Raw genomic sequence first — 13,921 nt, 5'->3', positions numbered from 1 at the left:
AATGGCGGCGGATAGTTTCAGAAATAGAGGGTCCAGATTGTCTAGCCCGGCTGATTTGTACGGGTCCAGGTTTTGCAGCTCTTTCAGAACATCTGCTATCTGGATTTGGGTGAAGGAGAAGATAGGGAGGCTTGGGCAAGTAGCTGCGGGGGGTGCGGAGCTGTTGGCCGGGGTTGGGGTAGCCAGGAGGAAAGCATGGCCAGCCGTAGTGAAATGCTTATTGAAATTCCCGATTATCGCAGATTTATCGGTGGTTTCCTAGCCTCAGTGCAGTGGGCAGCTGGGAAGAGGTGCTCTTATTCTCCATGGACTTTTCAGTGTCCCAAATGTTTTTGGAGTTACAGCTACAGGATGCACATTTCTGTTTGAAAAAGCTAGCCTTTGCTTTCCTGACTGACTGAGTATATTGGTTCCTGACTTCCCTGAAAATGTGCAAATCTCTGGGACTATTCGATGCTCATGCAGAACGCCACAGGATGTTTTTTGTGCTGGTCGAGGGCAGTCAGGTCTGGAGTAAACCAAGGGATATATCAAGTAATAGCAAGTAGATTATTACCAAGTAGCACTGCAAGGCTCTAAAACCTGTAATAGCAAGTAGATTATTACCAAGTAGATTATTACCAAGTAGCACTGCAAGGCTCTAAAACCTGTAATACCAAGTAGATTATTACCAAGTAGATTATTACCAAGTAGATTATTACCAAGTAGATTATTACCAAGTAGCACTGCAAGGCTCTAAAACCTGTAATACCAAGTAGATTATTACCAAGTAGATTATTACCAAGTAGATTATTACCAAGTAGATTATTACCAAGTAGATTATTACCAAGTAGATTATTACCAAGTAGATTATTACCAAGTAGATTATTACCAAGTAGCACTGCAAGGCTCTAAAACCTAACATATGCTCACAAGCTGGACATAATGACTCAACAACCTCGTAGTCCCCTTACACACAGCAGCTGGGATGTGTGTGTGTGTGTGTGTGTGTGTGTGTGTGTGTGTGTGTGTGTGTGTGTGCGTGCGTGTGTGCATGTGCGTGCGCGTGTGTGAGTGTGTGTGTGTGCGTGTCAGAGATGTACCACTGCTGAGTCGTTGCTGAACATCTCTAATCTGCCCATGTCTCTCCTCCTTCTTAGTCTCTAAAGCTGTCACCTAACAATGGCCAGCAAAACAGTACACACACACACACACACACACACACACGCGCGCGTGCACGACCGCACGCACGCACGCACACACACAGACACACACACACACAGACACACAGACACACACACACACACACACAGACACACACACACACACACACACACACACACACACACACAGACACACACACACACAGACACACAGACACACAGACACACACACAGACACACAGACACACACACACACAGACACACACACACACACACAGACACACAGACACACACACACACACACACACACACACACAGACACACACACACACAGACACACAGACACACACACACACACACAGACACACAGACACACACACACACACACACACACACACACAGACACACACACACACAGACACACAGACACACACACACACACACAGACACACACACACACACACACACACACAGTAAAACCATGAACCAGTAAAACAGCCAAACAAGTCGTTGTGTTCTCCTGGGGTCCCCTCAAAACTAAACCTCCTAAACCACTAAAAACACAGAGACTACGGGCACAATGAGTTTGTTTGCCTTTTTGTACTTTTGTGGCCTCTAATACAACTCTGAAATGGCCATTATTCATCATAAATGACACCTATTCCCTGTTTAGTGCCCTACTGTTGACCAGATCCATATAGGTCCAAAACGTAGTGCACTAAGTAGGGAATAGGGTTCCATAGGGCTCTGGTCTAAAGTAGTGCACTATATAGGGAATAGGGTTCTGGTCTAAAGTAGTGCACTATATAGGGAATAGGGTTCTGGTCTAAAGTAGTGCACTATGTAGGGAATAGGGGCTCTGGTCTAAAGTAGTGCACTATGTAGGGAATAGGGTTCCATAGGGCTCTGGTCTAAAGTAGTGCACTATATAGGGAATAGGGTTCCATAGGGCTCTGGTCTAAAGTAGTGCACTATATAGGGAATAGGGTTCTGGTCTAAAGTAGTGCACTATATAGGGAATAGGGGCTCTGGTCTAAAGTAGTGCACTATGTAGGGAATAGGGTTCCATAGGGCTCTGGTCTAAAGTGGTGCACTATATAGGGAATAGGGCTCTGGTCTAAAGTAGTGCACTATATAGGGAATAGGGCTCTGGTCTAAAGTAGTGCACTATATAGGGAATAGGGTGCTGTTTGGGACGCGAGCCAGTAAACTGTCCATTTGAAAATGTGTTAATAATACTAGTGAAGGAGTTTGAACAGTGAGACTATTGTCCTACTCTACTCTGGAGCCTGGTCAACAGATTAAACACACTGGGAAGACATGAGGTACAGGGGGGGGGGGGGGGGAGCTAGATGTAGCGCAGGAGAGAGACAGAGAGAGACCGAGAGAGACACAGAGAGAGAGAGAATGAGAGAGAGAGACAGAGACAGAGAGAGAGAGAGAGAGAGACAGAGAGAGAGACAGAGAGAGAGACAGAGAGAGAGACAGAGAGAGACCGAGAGAGACACAGAGAGAGAGAGAGACACAGAGAGAGAGAGAATGAGAGAGAGAGACAGAGACAGAGAGAGAGAGAGAGAGAGAGAGACAGAGAGAGAGACAGAGAGAGAGACAGAGAGAGACCGAGAGAGACACAGAGAGAGAGAGAATGAGAGAATGAGAGAGAGAGACAGAGACAGAGAGAGAGGTAGAGAGAGAGAGAGACAGAGAGAGAGAGAGACAGAGAGAGACAGAGAGAGACAGAGAGAGAGACAGAGAGAGAGGTAGAGAGAGAGAGAGAGAGAGAGACAGAGAGATAGAGAGAGAGAGGGGGGGAGTACTCTTTCTCTCTCTCTCTCTCTCGCAATTCCATTTCAATTCAAAGGGCTTTATTGGCAATGGAAACATATGTTTACATTGCCAAAGCAATGTCTTTCTTTCTCTCTCTCTCTTTCCCCTCCCATTTTAAACGAGGCACGCAAGCAACAGTGTGTTGTAGTGTGTTTGCTGTGTAGCTGTGTGTTTTAGTGTGTATCAGGGAATAGCAGTGTGTTGTGGTGTGTTTGCTGTGTAGCTGTGTTGTAGCAGTGTGTTGTGGTGTGTATCAGGGAATAGCAGTGTGTTGTGGTGTGTATCAGGGAATAGCTGTGTGTTGTAGTGTGTATCAGGGAATAGCAGTGTGTTGTGGTGTGTATCAGGGAATAGCAGTGTGTTGTAGTGTGTATCAGGGAATAACAGTGTGTTGTGGTGTATCAAATGTAGTGTGTTTGCTGTGTAGCTGTGTTGTCCCAGTGTGTTGTAGTGTGTAGCTGTGTTGTCCCAGTGTGTTGTAGTGTGTAGCTGTGTTGTCCCAGTGTGTTGTAGTGTGTAGCTGTGTTGTCCCAGTGTGTTGTAGTGTGTAGCTGTGTTGTCCCAGTGTGTTGTAGTGTGTAGCTGTGTTGTCCCAGGGCTCACTGAGCCATGTGGTTTGTGTTAGTAAGGACAGGGTGTCTGGCACCAGAGAGAAAGAGGAGTGGGTGGTACGCTGGGGGAGTCAGGGGGGAGTCAGGGGGGAGTATAGGGGAGGGGTAGAGGCTGTGTGAGGTTGAGAGGCTACAGGGCAGTTGGATTTCAGATATTTTGGGAGGGGAGATTTAATTCCAACACCAGAGAAAGGCCGGTCCCTTCAGGAATCTTCCCTGCTTGCAGATTGGATCAATACACGTAGAAACTGTCACACAACAGACACGCAACGGACACACAACGGACACACAACGGACACACAACGGACACACAACGGACACACAACAGACACACAACAGACACACAACGGGCACATTAACGGACACTAACACAATCTACCTACATCTCTTCTGTGGTGAAGGCTTGGTCCATTATTGGCCAGGGATTTTGTTATGTTTCTATCAGGTATAAACAGAAATAGTCAGACAACAGTCAATCTTTTGATCCCTTATATAACATAGAGGTTGAATAGCAGTGGGCCATTATATAACATAGAGGTTGAATAGCAGTGGGCCATTATATAACATAGAGGTTGAATAGCAGTGGGCCATTATATAACCCAGAGGTTTAATAGCAGTGGGACATTATATAACCTAGAGGTTGAATAGCAGTGGGCCATTATATAACCCAAAGGTTTAATAGCAGTGGGACATTATATAACCCAGAGGTTTAATAGCAGTGGGACATTATTTAACCCAGAGGTTGAATAGCAGTGGGCCATTATATAACCCAGAGGTTTAATAGCAGTGGGACATTATATAACATAGAGGTTTAATAGCAGTGGGCCATTATACAACATAGAGGTTGAATAGCAGTGGGCCATTATATAACACAGAGGTTGAATAGCAGTGGGACATTATATAACATAGAGGTTGAATAGCAGTGGGCTATTATATAAACCAGAGGTTGAATAGCAGTGGGACATTATATAACATAGAGGTTTAATAGCAGTGGGCCATTATATAACATAGAGGTTGAATAGCAGTGGGCCATTATATAACCCAGAGGTTGAATAGCAGTGGGACATTATATAACATAGAGGTTGAATAGCAGTGGGCCATTATATAACATAGAGGTTTAATGGCAGTGGGACATTATATAACATAGAGGTTGAATAGCAGTGGGCCATTATATAACCCAGAGGTTGAATAGCAGTGGGACATTATATAACATAGAGGTTGAATAGCAGTGGGCCATTATATAACATAGAGGTTGAATAGCAGTGGGCCATTATATAACCCAGAGGTTGAATAGCAGTGGGACATTATATAACATAGAGGTTGAATAGCAGTGGGCCATTATATAACATAGAGGTTTAATGGCAGTGGGACATTATATAACATAGAGGTTGAATAGCAGTGGGCCATTATATAACCCAGAGGTTGAATAGCAGTGGGACATTATATAACATAGAGGTTTAATAGCAGTGGGCCATTATATAACATAGAGGTTTAATAGCAGTGGGCCATTATATAACATAGAGGTTGAATAGCAGTGGGCCATTATATAACCCAGAGGTTGAATAGCAGTGGGACATTATATAACCCAGAGGTTTAATAGCAGTGGGCCATTATATAACATAGATGTTGAATAGCAGTGGGCCATTATATAACCTAGAGGTTGAATTTCAGTGGTGTGTCATCATTATGATTATGCCAAGTCATGTTTTAGAGCTTGTTATAAGGGTCTAAGGTTAACCTCCCTTTGTTTGTGTGTGTGTGTGTGTATGTGTGTGTGTGTGTGTGTGTGTGTGTGTGTGTGTGTGTGTATGTACAGCTTGAACAGATGCTGGCTCTGCAGTCCGCAGCGGGGGACTCGGACCAAGCGAGTGTGTCTGTAGAGCGCCTGCGGCTGCAGAGCGAGGAGAGGGCCTACAGGCAAAAACTACAGGCCTATCAGGAGGGACAACACAGACAGGCTCAGCTGGTACAAAAACTGCAGACCAAGGTACTGGAGGGAGGAGAGGAGGAGGAGGGGGGGGGGGGGGGGTCAAGCTATTGAAGAGACGACTGTGAGAAGAATGCTGTCTCTGCTCTGGACTTGACTGGTCCAGGGATTATTGTTCTGTCCTGTAGGACCCAGGGAGTATTGTTGACCTGTAGGATCCAGGATCCAGGGAGTATTGTTGACCTGTAGGATCCAGGATCCAGGGAGTATTGTTGACCTGTAGGACCCAGGGAGTATTGTTGACCTGTAGGATCCAGGATCCAGGGAGTATTGTTGACCTGTAGGATCCAGGATCCAGGGAGTATTGTTGACCTGTAGGATCCAGGATCCAGGGAGTATTGTTGACCTGTAGGACCCAGGGAGTATTGTTGACCTGTAGGATCCAGGGAGTATTGTTGACCTGTAGGATCCAGGATCTAGGAAGTATTGTTGACCTGTAGGACCCAGGGAGTATTGTTGACCTGTAGGATCCAGGGAGTATTGTTGACCTGTAGGACCCAGGGAGTATTGTTGACCTGTAGGATCCAGGAAGTATTGTTGACCTGCAGGATCCAGGATCCAGGGAGTATTGTTGACCTGTAGGACCCAGGGAGTATTGTTGACCTGTAGGATCCAGGGAGTATTGTTGACCTGTAGGATCCAGGGAGTATTGTTGACCTGTAGGATCCAGGGAGTATTGTTGACCTGTAGGATCCAGGGAGTATTGTTGACCTGTAGGACCCAGGGAGTATTGTTGACCTGTAGGATCCAGGGAGTATTGTTGACCTGTAGGATCCAGGATCTAGGGAGTATTGTTGACCTGTAGGATCCAGGGAGTATTGTTGACCTGTAGGATCCAGGGAGTATTGTTGACCTGTAGGATCCAGGGAGTATTGTTGACCTGTAGGATCCAGGGAGTATTGTTGACCTGTAGGATCCAGGGAGTATTGTTGACCTGTAGGATCCAGGATCTAGGGAGTATTGTTGACCTGTAGGACCCAGGGAGTATTGTTGACCTGTAGGATCCAGGATCCAGGGAGTATTGTTGACCTGTAGGACCCAGGGAGTATTGTTGACCTGCAGGATCCCGGATCCAGGGAGTATTGTTGACCTGTAGGATCCAGGATCCAGGGAGTATTGTTGACCTGTAGGATCCAGGATCCAGGGAGTATTGTTGACCTGCAGGATCCAGGATCCAGGGAGTATTGTTGACCTGCAGGATCCAGGATCCAGGGAGTATTGTTGACCTGTAGGGTCCAGGGAGTATTGTTGACCTGCAGGATCCAGGATCCAGGGAGTATTGTTGACCTGTACGATCCAGGGAGTATTGTTGACCTGTAGGATCCAGGGAGTATTGTTGACCTGTACGATCCAGGGAGTATTGTTGTCCTGTACGATCCAGGGAGTATTGTTGACCTGTACGATCCGGGGAGCATTATTGTGATGTACTACAGTGATGTAATACAGTACATTCAGTAGGAATTCAGAGCCATTCCTATTTTCCACATTTTGTTACGTTACAGCCTCATTCTAAAATGAATTGAATTGTTTTTTTTTCTCATCAGTCTACACACAATACCCCATAATGACATCACAATACCCCATAATGACATCACAATACCCCATTATGACAAAGCAAAAGCAGGTTTTTAGATTTGTTGCAAATATATTGCAAATTAAAAACAGAAATACTATATTTACAGAAGTATTCAGAGCCTTTGACAGGGAGGTGACCAAGAACCCGATGGTAACTCTGACAGAGCTCCATAGTTCCTCTATGGAGATGGGAGAACCTTCCAGAAGGACAACCATCTCAATCAGGCCTTTATGGTATAGTGAACAGATGGAAGCCACTCCTCAGTAAAAGGCACATGACAGCCCGCTTGGAGTTTGCCAATAGGTACCTAAAGGACTCTCAGACCATGAGAAACAAGATTCTCTGGTCTGATGAAACCAACATTGAACTCTTTGGCCTGAATGCCAAGCGTCACGTCTGGAGGAAACCTGCACCCTACTTACGGTGAAGCATGGTGGTGGCAGCATCATGCTGTGGGGTTGTTTTCAGCAACAGGTACTGGGAGACTAGTCAGGATTGAGGGAAAGATGTACAGAGAGAGAGATCCTTGATGAAAACCTGCTCCAGAGCTCTCAGGACCTCAGACTGGGGCGAAGGTTCACCTTCCAACAGGACAACAACCCTAAGCACACAGCCAAGACAACGCAGCACCTTTGACTTCGGGACAAGTCTCTGAATGTCCTTGAGTGGCCCAGCCAGAGCCCGGATTTGAACCCGATCGAACATCTCTGGAGAGACATGAAAATAGCTGTAAAGCCAACCTCCCCATCCAACCTGACAGAGGTTGAGAGGATATGCAGAGAAGAATGGGAGAAACTCCCCCAAATACAGGTGTGTCAAGCTTGTAGTGTCAAACTCAATAAGAATCGAGGCTGTAATCGCTGCCAAAGGTGCTTCAACAAAGTACTGAGTAAAGGGTCTGAATACTTATGCAAATGTAGTATTTCCTTTTTCCCCCTTTTTTAAACATTTAGCAAACATTTAAATAAAAACTGTTTTTGATTAGTCATTATGGGGTGTTGTGCGTAGATTGTTGAGGGGGAAAAAAAACGATTATATCCATTTTAGGATTTAGCATAACGAAATCTGGAAAAGTCAAGGGGTCTGAATACTTTCTGAATGAACTGTCTGTCTTGTACCAGACGCTTCAGTACAAGAAGAGATGTGGTGAACTGGAAGAGCAGCTGTTGGAGAAGACCTCCGAGTCAGAAAGACTACAACTCTCAGTAAGTCTGAGGAAACTCAATTTTAGAAGCTACTTTGTCCCTTGGGGCCACCGTACTCAGTAAACTGTACGTACTGTAAATATCTGGGCTGGTGGCGGTGTTGTGTTCAGCTACAGGCCCAGCTGGACTCGTCAGCCCACCGCCTGCACCGGACAGAAACACAGCTTCAGGACAACAGCAGAACCATCCAGAGCAAACTGGCCATGTTGGAGGAAGAACAGAAGAGGTAGGTTCTACAGAGCAGTAGAGGTAGGTTCTACCGAGCAGTAGAGGGAGGTTCTACAGAGCAGTAGAGGGAGGTTCTACAGAGCAGTAGAGGGAGGTTCTACAGAGCAGTAGAGGGAGGTTCTACAGAGCAGTAGAGGGAGGTTCCACAGAGCAGTAGAGGGAGGTTCCGTAGAGCAGTAGAGGGAGGTTCTACAGAGCAGTAGAGGGAGGTTCTACAGAGCAGTAGAGGGAGGTTCTACAGAGCAGTAGAGGGAGGTTCCACAGAGCAGTAGAGGGAGGTTCCGTAGAGCAGTAGAGGGAGGTTCTACAGAGCAGTAGAGGGAGGTTCCACAGAGCAGTAGAGGGAGGTTCCGTAGAGCAGTAGAGGGAGGTTCTACAGAGCAGTAGAGGGAGGTTCTACAGAGCAGTAGAGAGAGGTTCTACAGAGCAGTAGAGGGAGGTTCCACAGAGCAGTAGAGGGAGGTTCCGTAGAGCAGTAGAGGGAGGTTCCGCAGATCAAAACATTTATGAAATGAGTACAGTAATCCCCTTAGAACTCTTTCTTTTCATCGTTAAAAAAAACCCACCAAAGCCGCTCAGAAGTGTTTCTGAGAAACAGTTTGTATGGAACAGAGAGAAAGACTGCCTCTGTTTTCCCCGTGCCCAGGCTGGGAAGAGGAGGACAGCGGGAGGGAGGCTGGCCTAGTAGGGAGTGTGAAGCGTAGCCTTTATACTGTAGATGCTTTCGGCATCCAATTTGTCAAAGTTAATTAGCTCGGTCCTGTTGGCTCAGTCGTTCAGAGTACTTTAACGGTGTCTCACACTGAGCGGGGGACCGGGCCCAGCAACCCCTGCACCTGACACCAGCCTTTAAACAAACAAGATTTATAGAGCCAACCAGCTCTAATTGAAATTGTTACGACAGATGCTTGGCAGCCCGCTTGCCAAGGCCCCATCACTTTTATAGCAGCCTCAGCATGGAGCTCCGCCGTGAGGCCTGCTGTAGAGGTGCTGAACCACATCTGAGTGGAGCTTTCTAGTGAGTCCTAATGTCGAGTAAGTAACCAAGCCTCTGTTTGTAGTGTGAAACATTCTCTGCACCAGAGGAGGCTGGTGGGAGGAGCTATAGGAGGACGGGCTCATTGTAATGGCTGGAATGGAATTAATGGAAGCGAGTCAAACACGTGGTTTCCATTAATGTTTGATGTGTTTCACATCGTTCCTGGCAATCTATTCCAGCCATTACAATGAGCCCGTCCTCCTATAGCTCCTCCCACCAGCCTCCACTGGTTTGGTACCATTCCATTGATTCTATTCCAGCCATTACAATGAGCCATCCTCCCCCCAGCAGCCTCCACTGGTTTGGTACCATTCCATTGATTCCATTCCAGCCATTACAATGAGCCGTCCTCCCTCCAGCAGCCTCCACTGGTTTGGTACCATTCCATTGATTCTATTCCAGCCATTACAATGAGCCCGTCCTCCTATAGCTCCTCCCACCAGCCTCTGCTCTGTATCGAGCTCCACCGTGAGGCCTATTGTAAAGCTCTGCTGTGAGGCCTACTGTAGAGTTAATTACCGACCCTTTGCACGGAGCTGCACCGTGAGATCTACTATACAGTGAGTAGTCAAGCTCCTCCATGGAGCTCCACCATGAGGCTCACTGTGGTGTTAGTTACCAAGCCTGTACACTGAGCTGCTCATGTGAGACCTACTTAGAGTTCATTTCCAAGCCTCTCCATGGAGCTCCACCACGAGGCACACTATACAGTCAGTAGTCAAGCTTCTCCATGGAGCTCCATCGTGAGGTCTATGGTAGTTAGTTTTAAAGCCTCTGTACAGAGCTCCGCCATGAGGCCTAATGCACAGTGAGTAGCCAAGCCTCTCCATGGAGCTCCACCGTGAGGTCTATGGTAGTTAGTTTTAAAGCCTCTGTACAGAGCTCCGCCATGAGGCCTACTGTAGAGTGAGTAGCCAAGCCTCTCCGTGGCCCTTCGCCTCGGTTTGGCTCGCTGCACAGTGCTAACCCTTCTCCACTCCCCTCAGATAGCTTAAAAACATGGAGAAAACATAGACAGTTGGCCGGCTTCGCATACGACTCAGCGTGAGAATGATGTAAACATTTCTGTAAATGACTCTGTGAGAGTCTGGTAGGAATTAGGACGGAGTTGACGTGGACTTTATTAAAGTGTCACACGTGTTCTGCTGTGTAAGCGTGGCTGGCAAGGGTGGATCACAGAAAAGGGTTTATAAGCTTGTAAACGTAGGAGTGATATAGTGGCCAGGCGATTGATGGAGTTTGGGTGGGGGGACAGCAAGGTTTTAGGAGGGATGGAGGGAGGGAGGGAGGGAGGGGAACGAGAACGAGGAGAATGAGGAGGAGAAGTTGTGGGAAGATTAGGGGAGTCAGGTTTGCAGCTGTTGGTGGTTGGTTGACAAGTGATGCTGCCAACTTGGCTGTTGATGGAGTATGGGTGGGGGTGGGGAGTGGGGGTAGGGGTGGGGTTGGGGGTAGGGTTGGGGGTAGGGGGGTGGGGGTAGGGGGTAGGGGGTGGGACAGGGTTTTTAGAAGGGACGGAATCAGAGAGGGAGAGAGAGAGGTCGTTAATGGCTGGTGGACAGGTGACAGCACCAACTTGGCTCCTCACTACCATGTAATAGGAAAGACGAGCTAAACTCTTAACTAAGTTCTGTATAATAAGTCTTTGTCCGGAGTGACATGATGTCATAGAAAAGAGGGCCAAGCACTCGCAAATAAAGTATAACTTAACTTCATTATTATCAGTCATAATGACGTCAATGCATTTGTGATTTGCTGGTTATCTTTTTCATGTCATGTATCAACAAGTTCTGCGTCCAGAATTACACCTTAAATATATATATATATATATATATATATATAGTGCAGTAATTTTGATCTGAGCCGGCCCAGGGGCCTTGGTCAAATGTAGTGCACTATCTTTACGGGTTTCAATTTGGAACGCAGATAGAGGTCATGTGTTCCTGTGTTCCCCAGGTGTGCCGGTCTCAGTCAGGTAAACGCCCTGCTCAGAGAACAGCTGGAACAGGCGAGCTCAGCCAATCAGAGCCTGACGGAGAGCCTGCGCAGAGCCAGTGACGACTTGGAGCAGAAAGATGCTCGGCTGCGCAAAGAACAAGAGGTAAGAAGGGAGAACCCCTGTGTCCGATTCACACTAGAGGACCCTATCAGCCAGGGGCCCTATCAGCCAGGGGCCCTATCAGCCAGGGGCCCTAACAGCCAGGGGCCCTATCAGCCAGGGGCCCTATCAGCCAGGGGCCCTATCAACCAGGGGCCCTATCAGCCAGGGGCCCTAAGAGCCAGGGGCCCTAACAGCCAGGGACCCTATTAGCCAGGGACCCTATCAGCCAGGGGCGCAACTTGTCCCCCCTAGTTTTATCATTGAATTGTGATACAAAATGAGGCTGTTTGGAGTGTTTATACGACTGGATAATAAATCAAATCAAATAAAAAATATATATATTAAATTATGCCCCCCCTATAGACTCTAGTCTCTGTAGACTCTAGTCTCTGTAGACTCTAGTCTCTGTAGACTCTGTAGTCTCTGTAGTCTCTGTAGACTCTAGTCTCTGTAGACTCTAGTCTCTGTAGACTCTAGTCTCTGTAGACTCTGTAGTCTCTGTAGTCTCTGTAGACTCTAGTCTCTGTAGACTCTAGTCTCTGTAGACTCTAGTCTCTGTAGACTCTAGTCTCTGTAGACTCTGTAGTCTCTGTAGTCTCTGTAGACTCTAGTCTCTGTAGACTCTAGTCTCTGTAGACTCTAGTCTCTGTAGACTCTAGTCTCTGTAGACTCTAGTCTCTTTAGACTCTAGTCTCTGTAGACTCTAGTCTCTGTAGACTCTAGTCTCTGTAGACTCTAGTCTCTGTAGACTCTAGTCTCTTTAGACTCTAGTCTCTGTAGACTCTAGTCTCTGTAGACTCTAGTCTCTGTAGACTCTAGTCTCTGTAGACTCTAGTCTCTTTAGACTCTAGTCTCTGTAGACTCTAGTCTCTGTAGACTCTAGTCTCTGTAGACTCTAGTCTCTGTAGACTCTAGTCTCTTTAGACTCTGTAGTCTCTGTAGTCTCTGTAGTCTCTAGTCTCTGTAGACTCTAGTCTCTATAGACTCTATAGACTCTAGTCTCTGTAGACTCTGTAGACTCTGTAGACTCTAGTCTCTGTAGTTTCTGTAGACTCTAGTCTCTGTAGACTCTGTAGACTCTGTAGACTCTAGTCTCTGTAGTTTCTATAGACTCCAGTCTCTGTAGACTCTAGTCTCTGTAGACTCTATAGACTCTAGAGACTCTAGTCTCTGTAGACTCTAGTCTCTGTAGACTCTATAGACTCTAGTCTCTATAGACTCTAGTCTCTATAGACTCTAGTCTCTGTAGACTCTGTAGACTCTAGTCTCTGTAGACTCTAGTCTCTGTAGACTCTAGTCTCTGTAGACTCTAGTCTCTGTAGACTCTGTAGTCTCTGTAGTCTCTGTAGACTCTAGTCTCTGTAGACTCTAGTCTCTGTAGACTCTAGTCTCTTTAGACTCTGTAGTCTCTGTAGTCTCTGTAGTCTCTAGTCTCTGTAGACTCTAGTCTCTATAGACTCTATAGACTCTAGTCTCTGTAGACTCTGTAGACTCTGTAGACTCTAGTCTCTGTAGTTTCTGTAGACTCTAGTCTCTGTAGACTCTGTAGACTCTGTAGACTCTAGTCTCTGTAGTTTCTATAGACTCCAGTCTCTGTAGACTCTAGTCTCTGTAGACTCTATAGACTCTAGAGACTCTAGTCTCTGTAGACTCTATAGACTCTAGTCTCTATAGACTCTAGTCTCTATAGACTCTAGTCTCTGTAGACTCTGTAGACTCTAGTCTCTGTAGACTCTAGTCTCTGTAGACTCTATAGACTCTAGTCTCTGTAGACTCTAGTCTCTGTAGTCTCTGTAGACTCTGTAGACTCTAGTCTCTGTAGACTCTAGTCTCTGTAGACTCTGTAGACTCTAGTCTCTGTAGACTCTATAGACTCTAGTCTCTGTAGACTCTGTAGACTCTAGTCTCGGTAGACTCTATAGACTCTGGTCTCTGTAGACTCTAGTCTCTGTAGACTCTAGTCTCTGTAGACTCTTTAGACTCTAGTCTCTGTAGACTCTAGTCTCTGTAGACTCTATAGACTCTAGTCTCTGTAGACTCTGTAGACTCTAGTCTCTGTAGACTCTAGTCTCTGTAAACTCTCGTCTCTGTAGACTCTGTAGACTCTAGTTTCTGTAGACTCTAGTCTCTGTAGCCTCTCTAGTCTCTGTAGTCTCTGTAGTCTCTAGTCTTTTTAGTCTCTGTAGATTGTAGACTCTCACGTTG

At 46.5% G+C, this 13,921-nt stretch overlaps 1 protein-coding gene across 1 annotated transcript in view; it reads left to right on the top strand.

The window, feature by feature from the left end:
• crocc2 (ciliary rootlet coiled-coil, rootletin family member 2) overlaps positions 1-13,921 on the top strand; it is a 182,783-nt gene that overhangs the window by 50,263 nt on the left and 118,599 nt on the right. The window contains exons 4-7 of the mRNA XM_036983156.2: positions 5,397-5,567; positions 8,265-8,348; positions 8,459-8,574; positions 11,572-11,716. Coding sequence (XP_036839051.2) covers positions 5,397-5,567; positions 8,265-8,348; positions 8,459-8,574; positions 11,572-11,716 — 516 coding nt within the window. The remainder of the gene's footprint in view (positions 1-5,396; positions 5,568-8,264; positions 8,349-8,458; positions 8,575-11,571; positions 11,717-13,921) is intronic.

The sequence above is a fragment of the Oncorhynchus mykiss genome, chromosome 1 (genome assembly GCF_057628025.1).
Source record: "Oncorhynchus mykiss isolate SJ-2025 chromosome 1, ASM5762802v1, whole genome shotgun sequence".
In the NCBI taxonomy this organism is placed as follows: Eukaryota; Metazoa; Chordata; class Actinopteri; order Salmoniformes; family Salmonidae; genus Oncorhynchus; species Oncorhynchus mykiss.
Note: the sequence above shows the minus strand (reverse complement) of the source record. Positions and strands in the feature narration are given on the sequence as shown.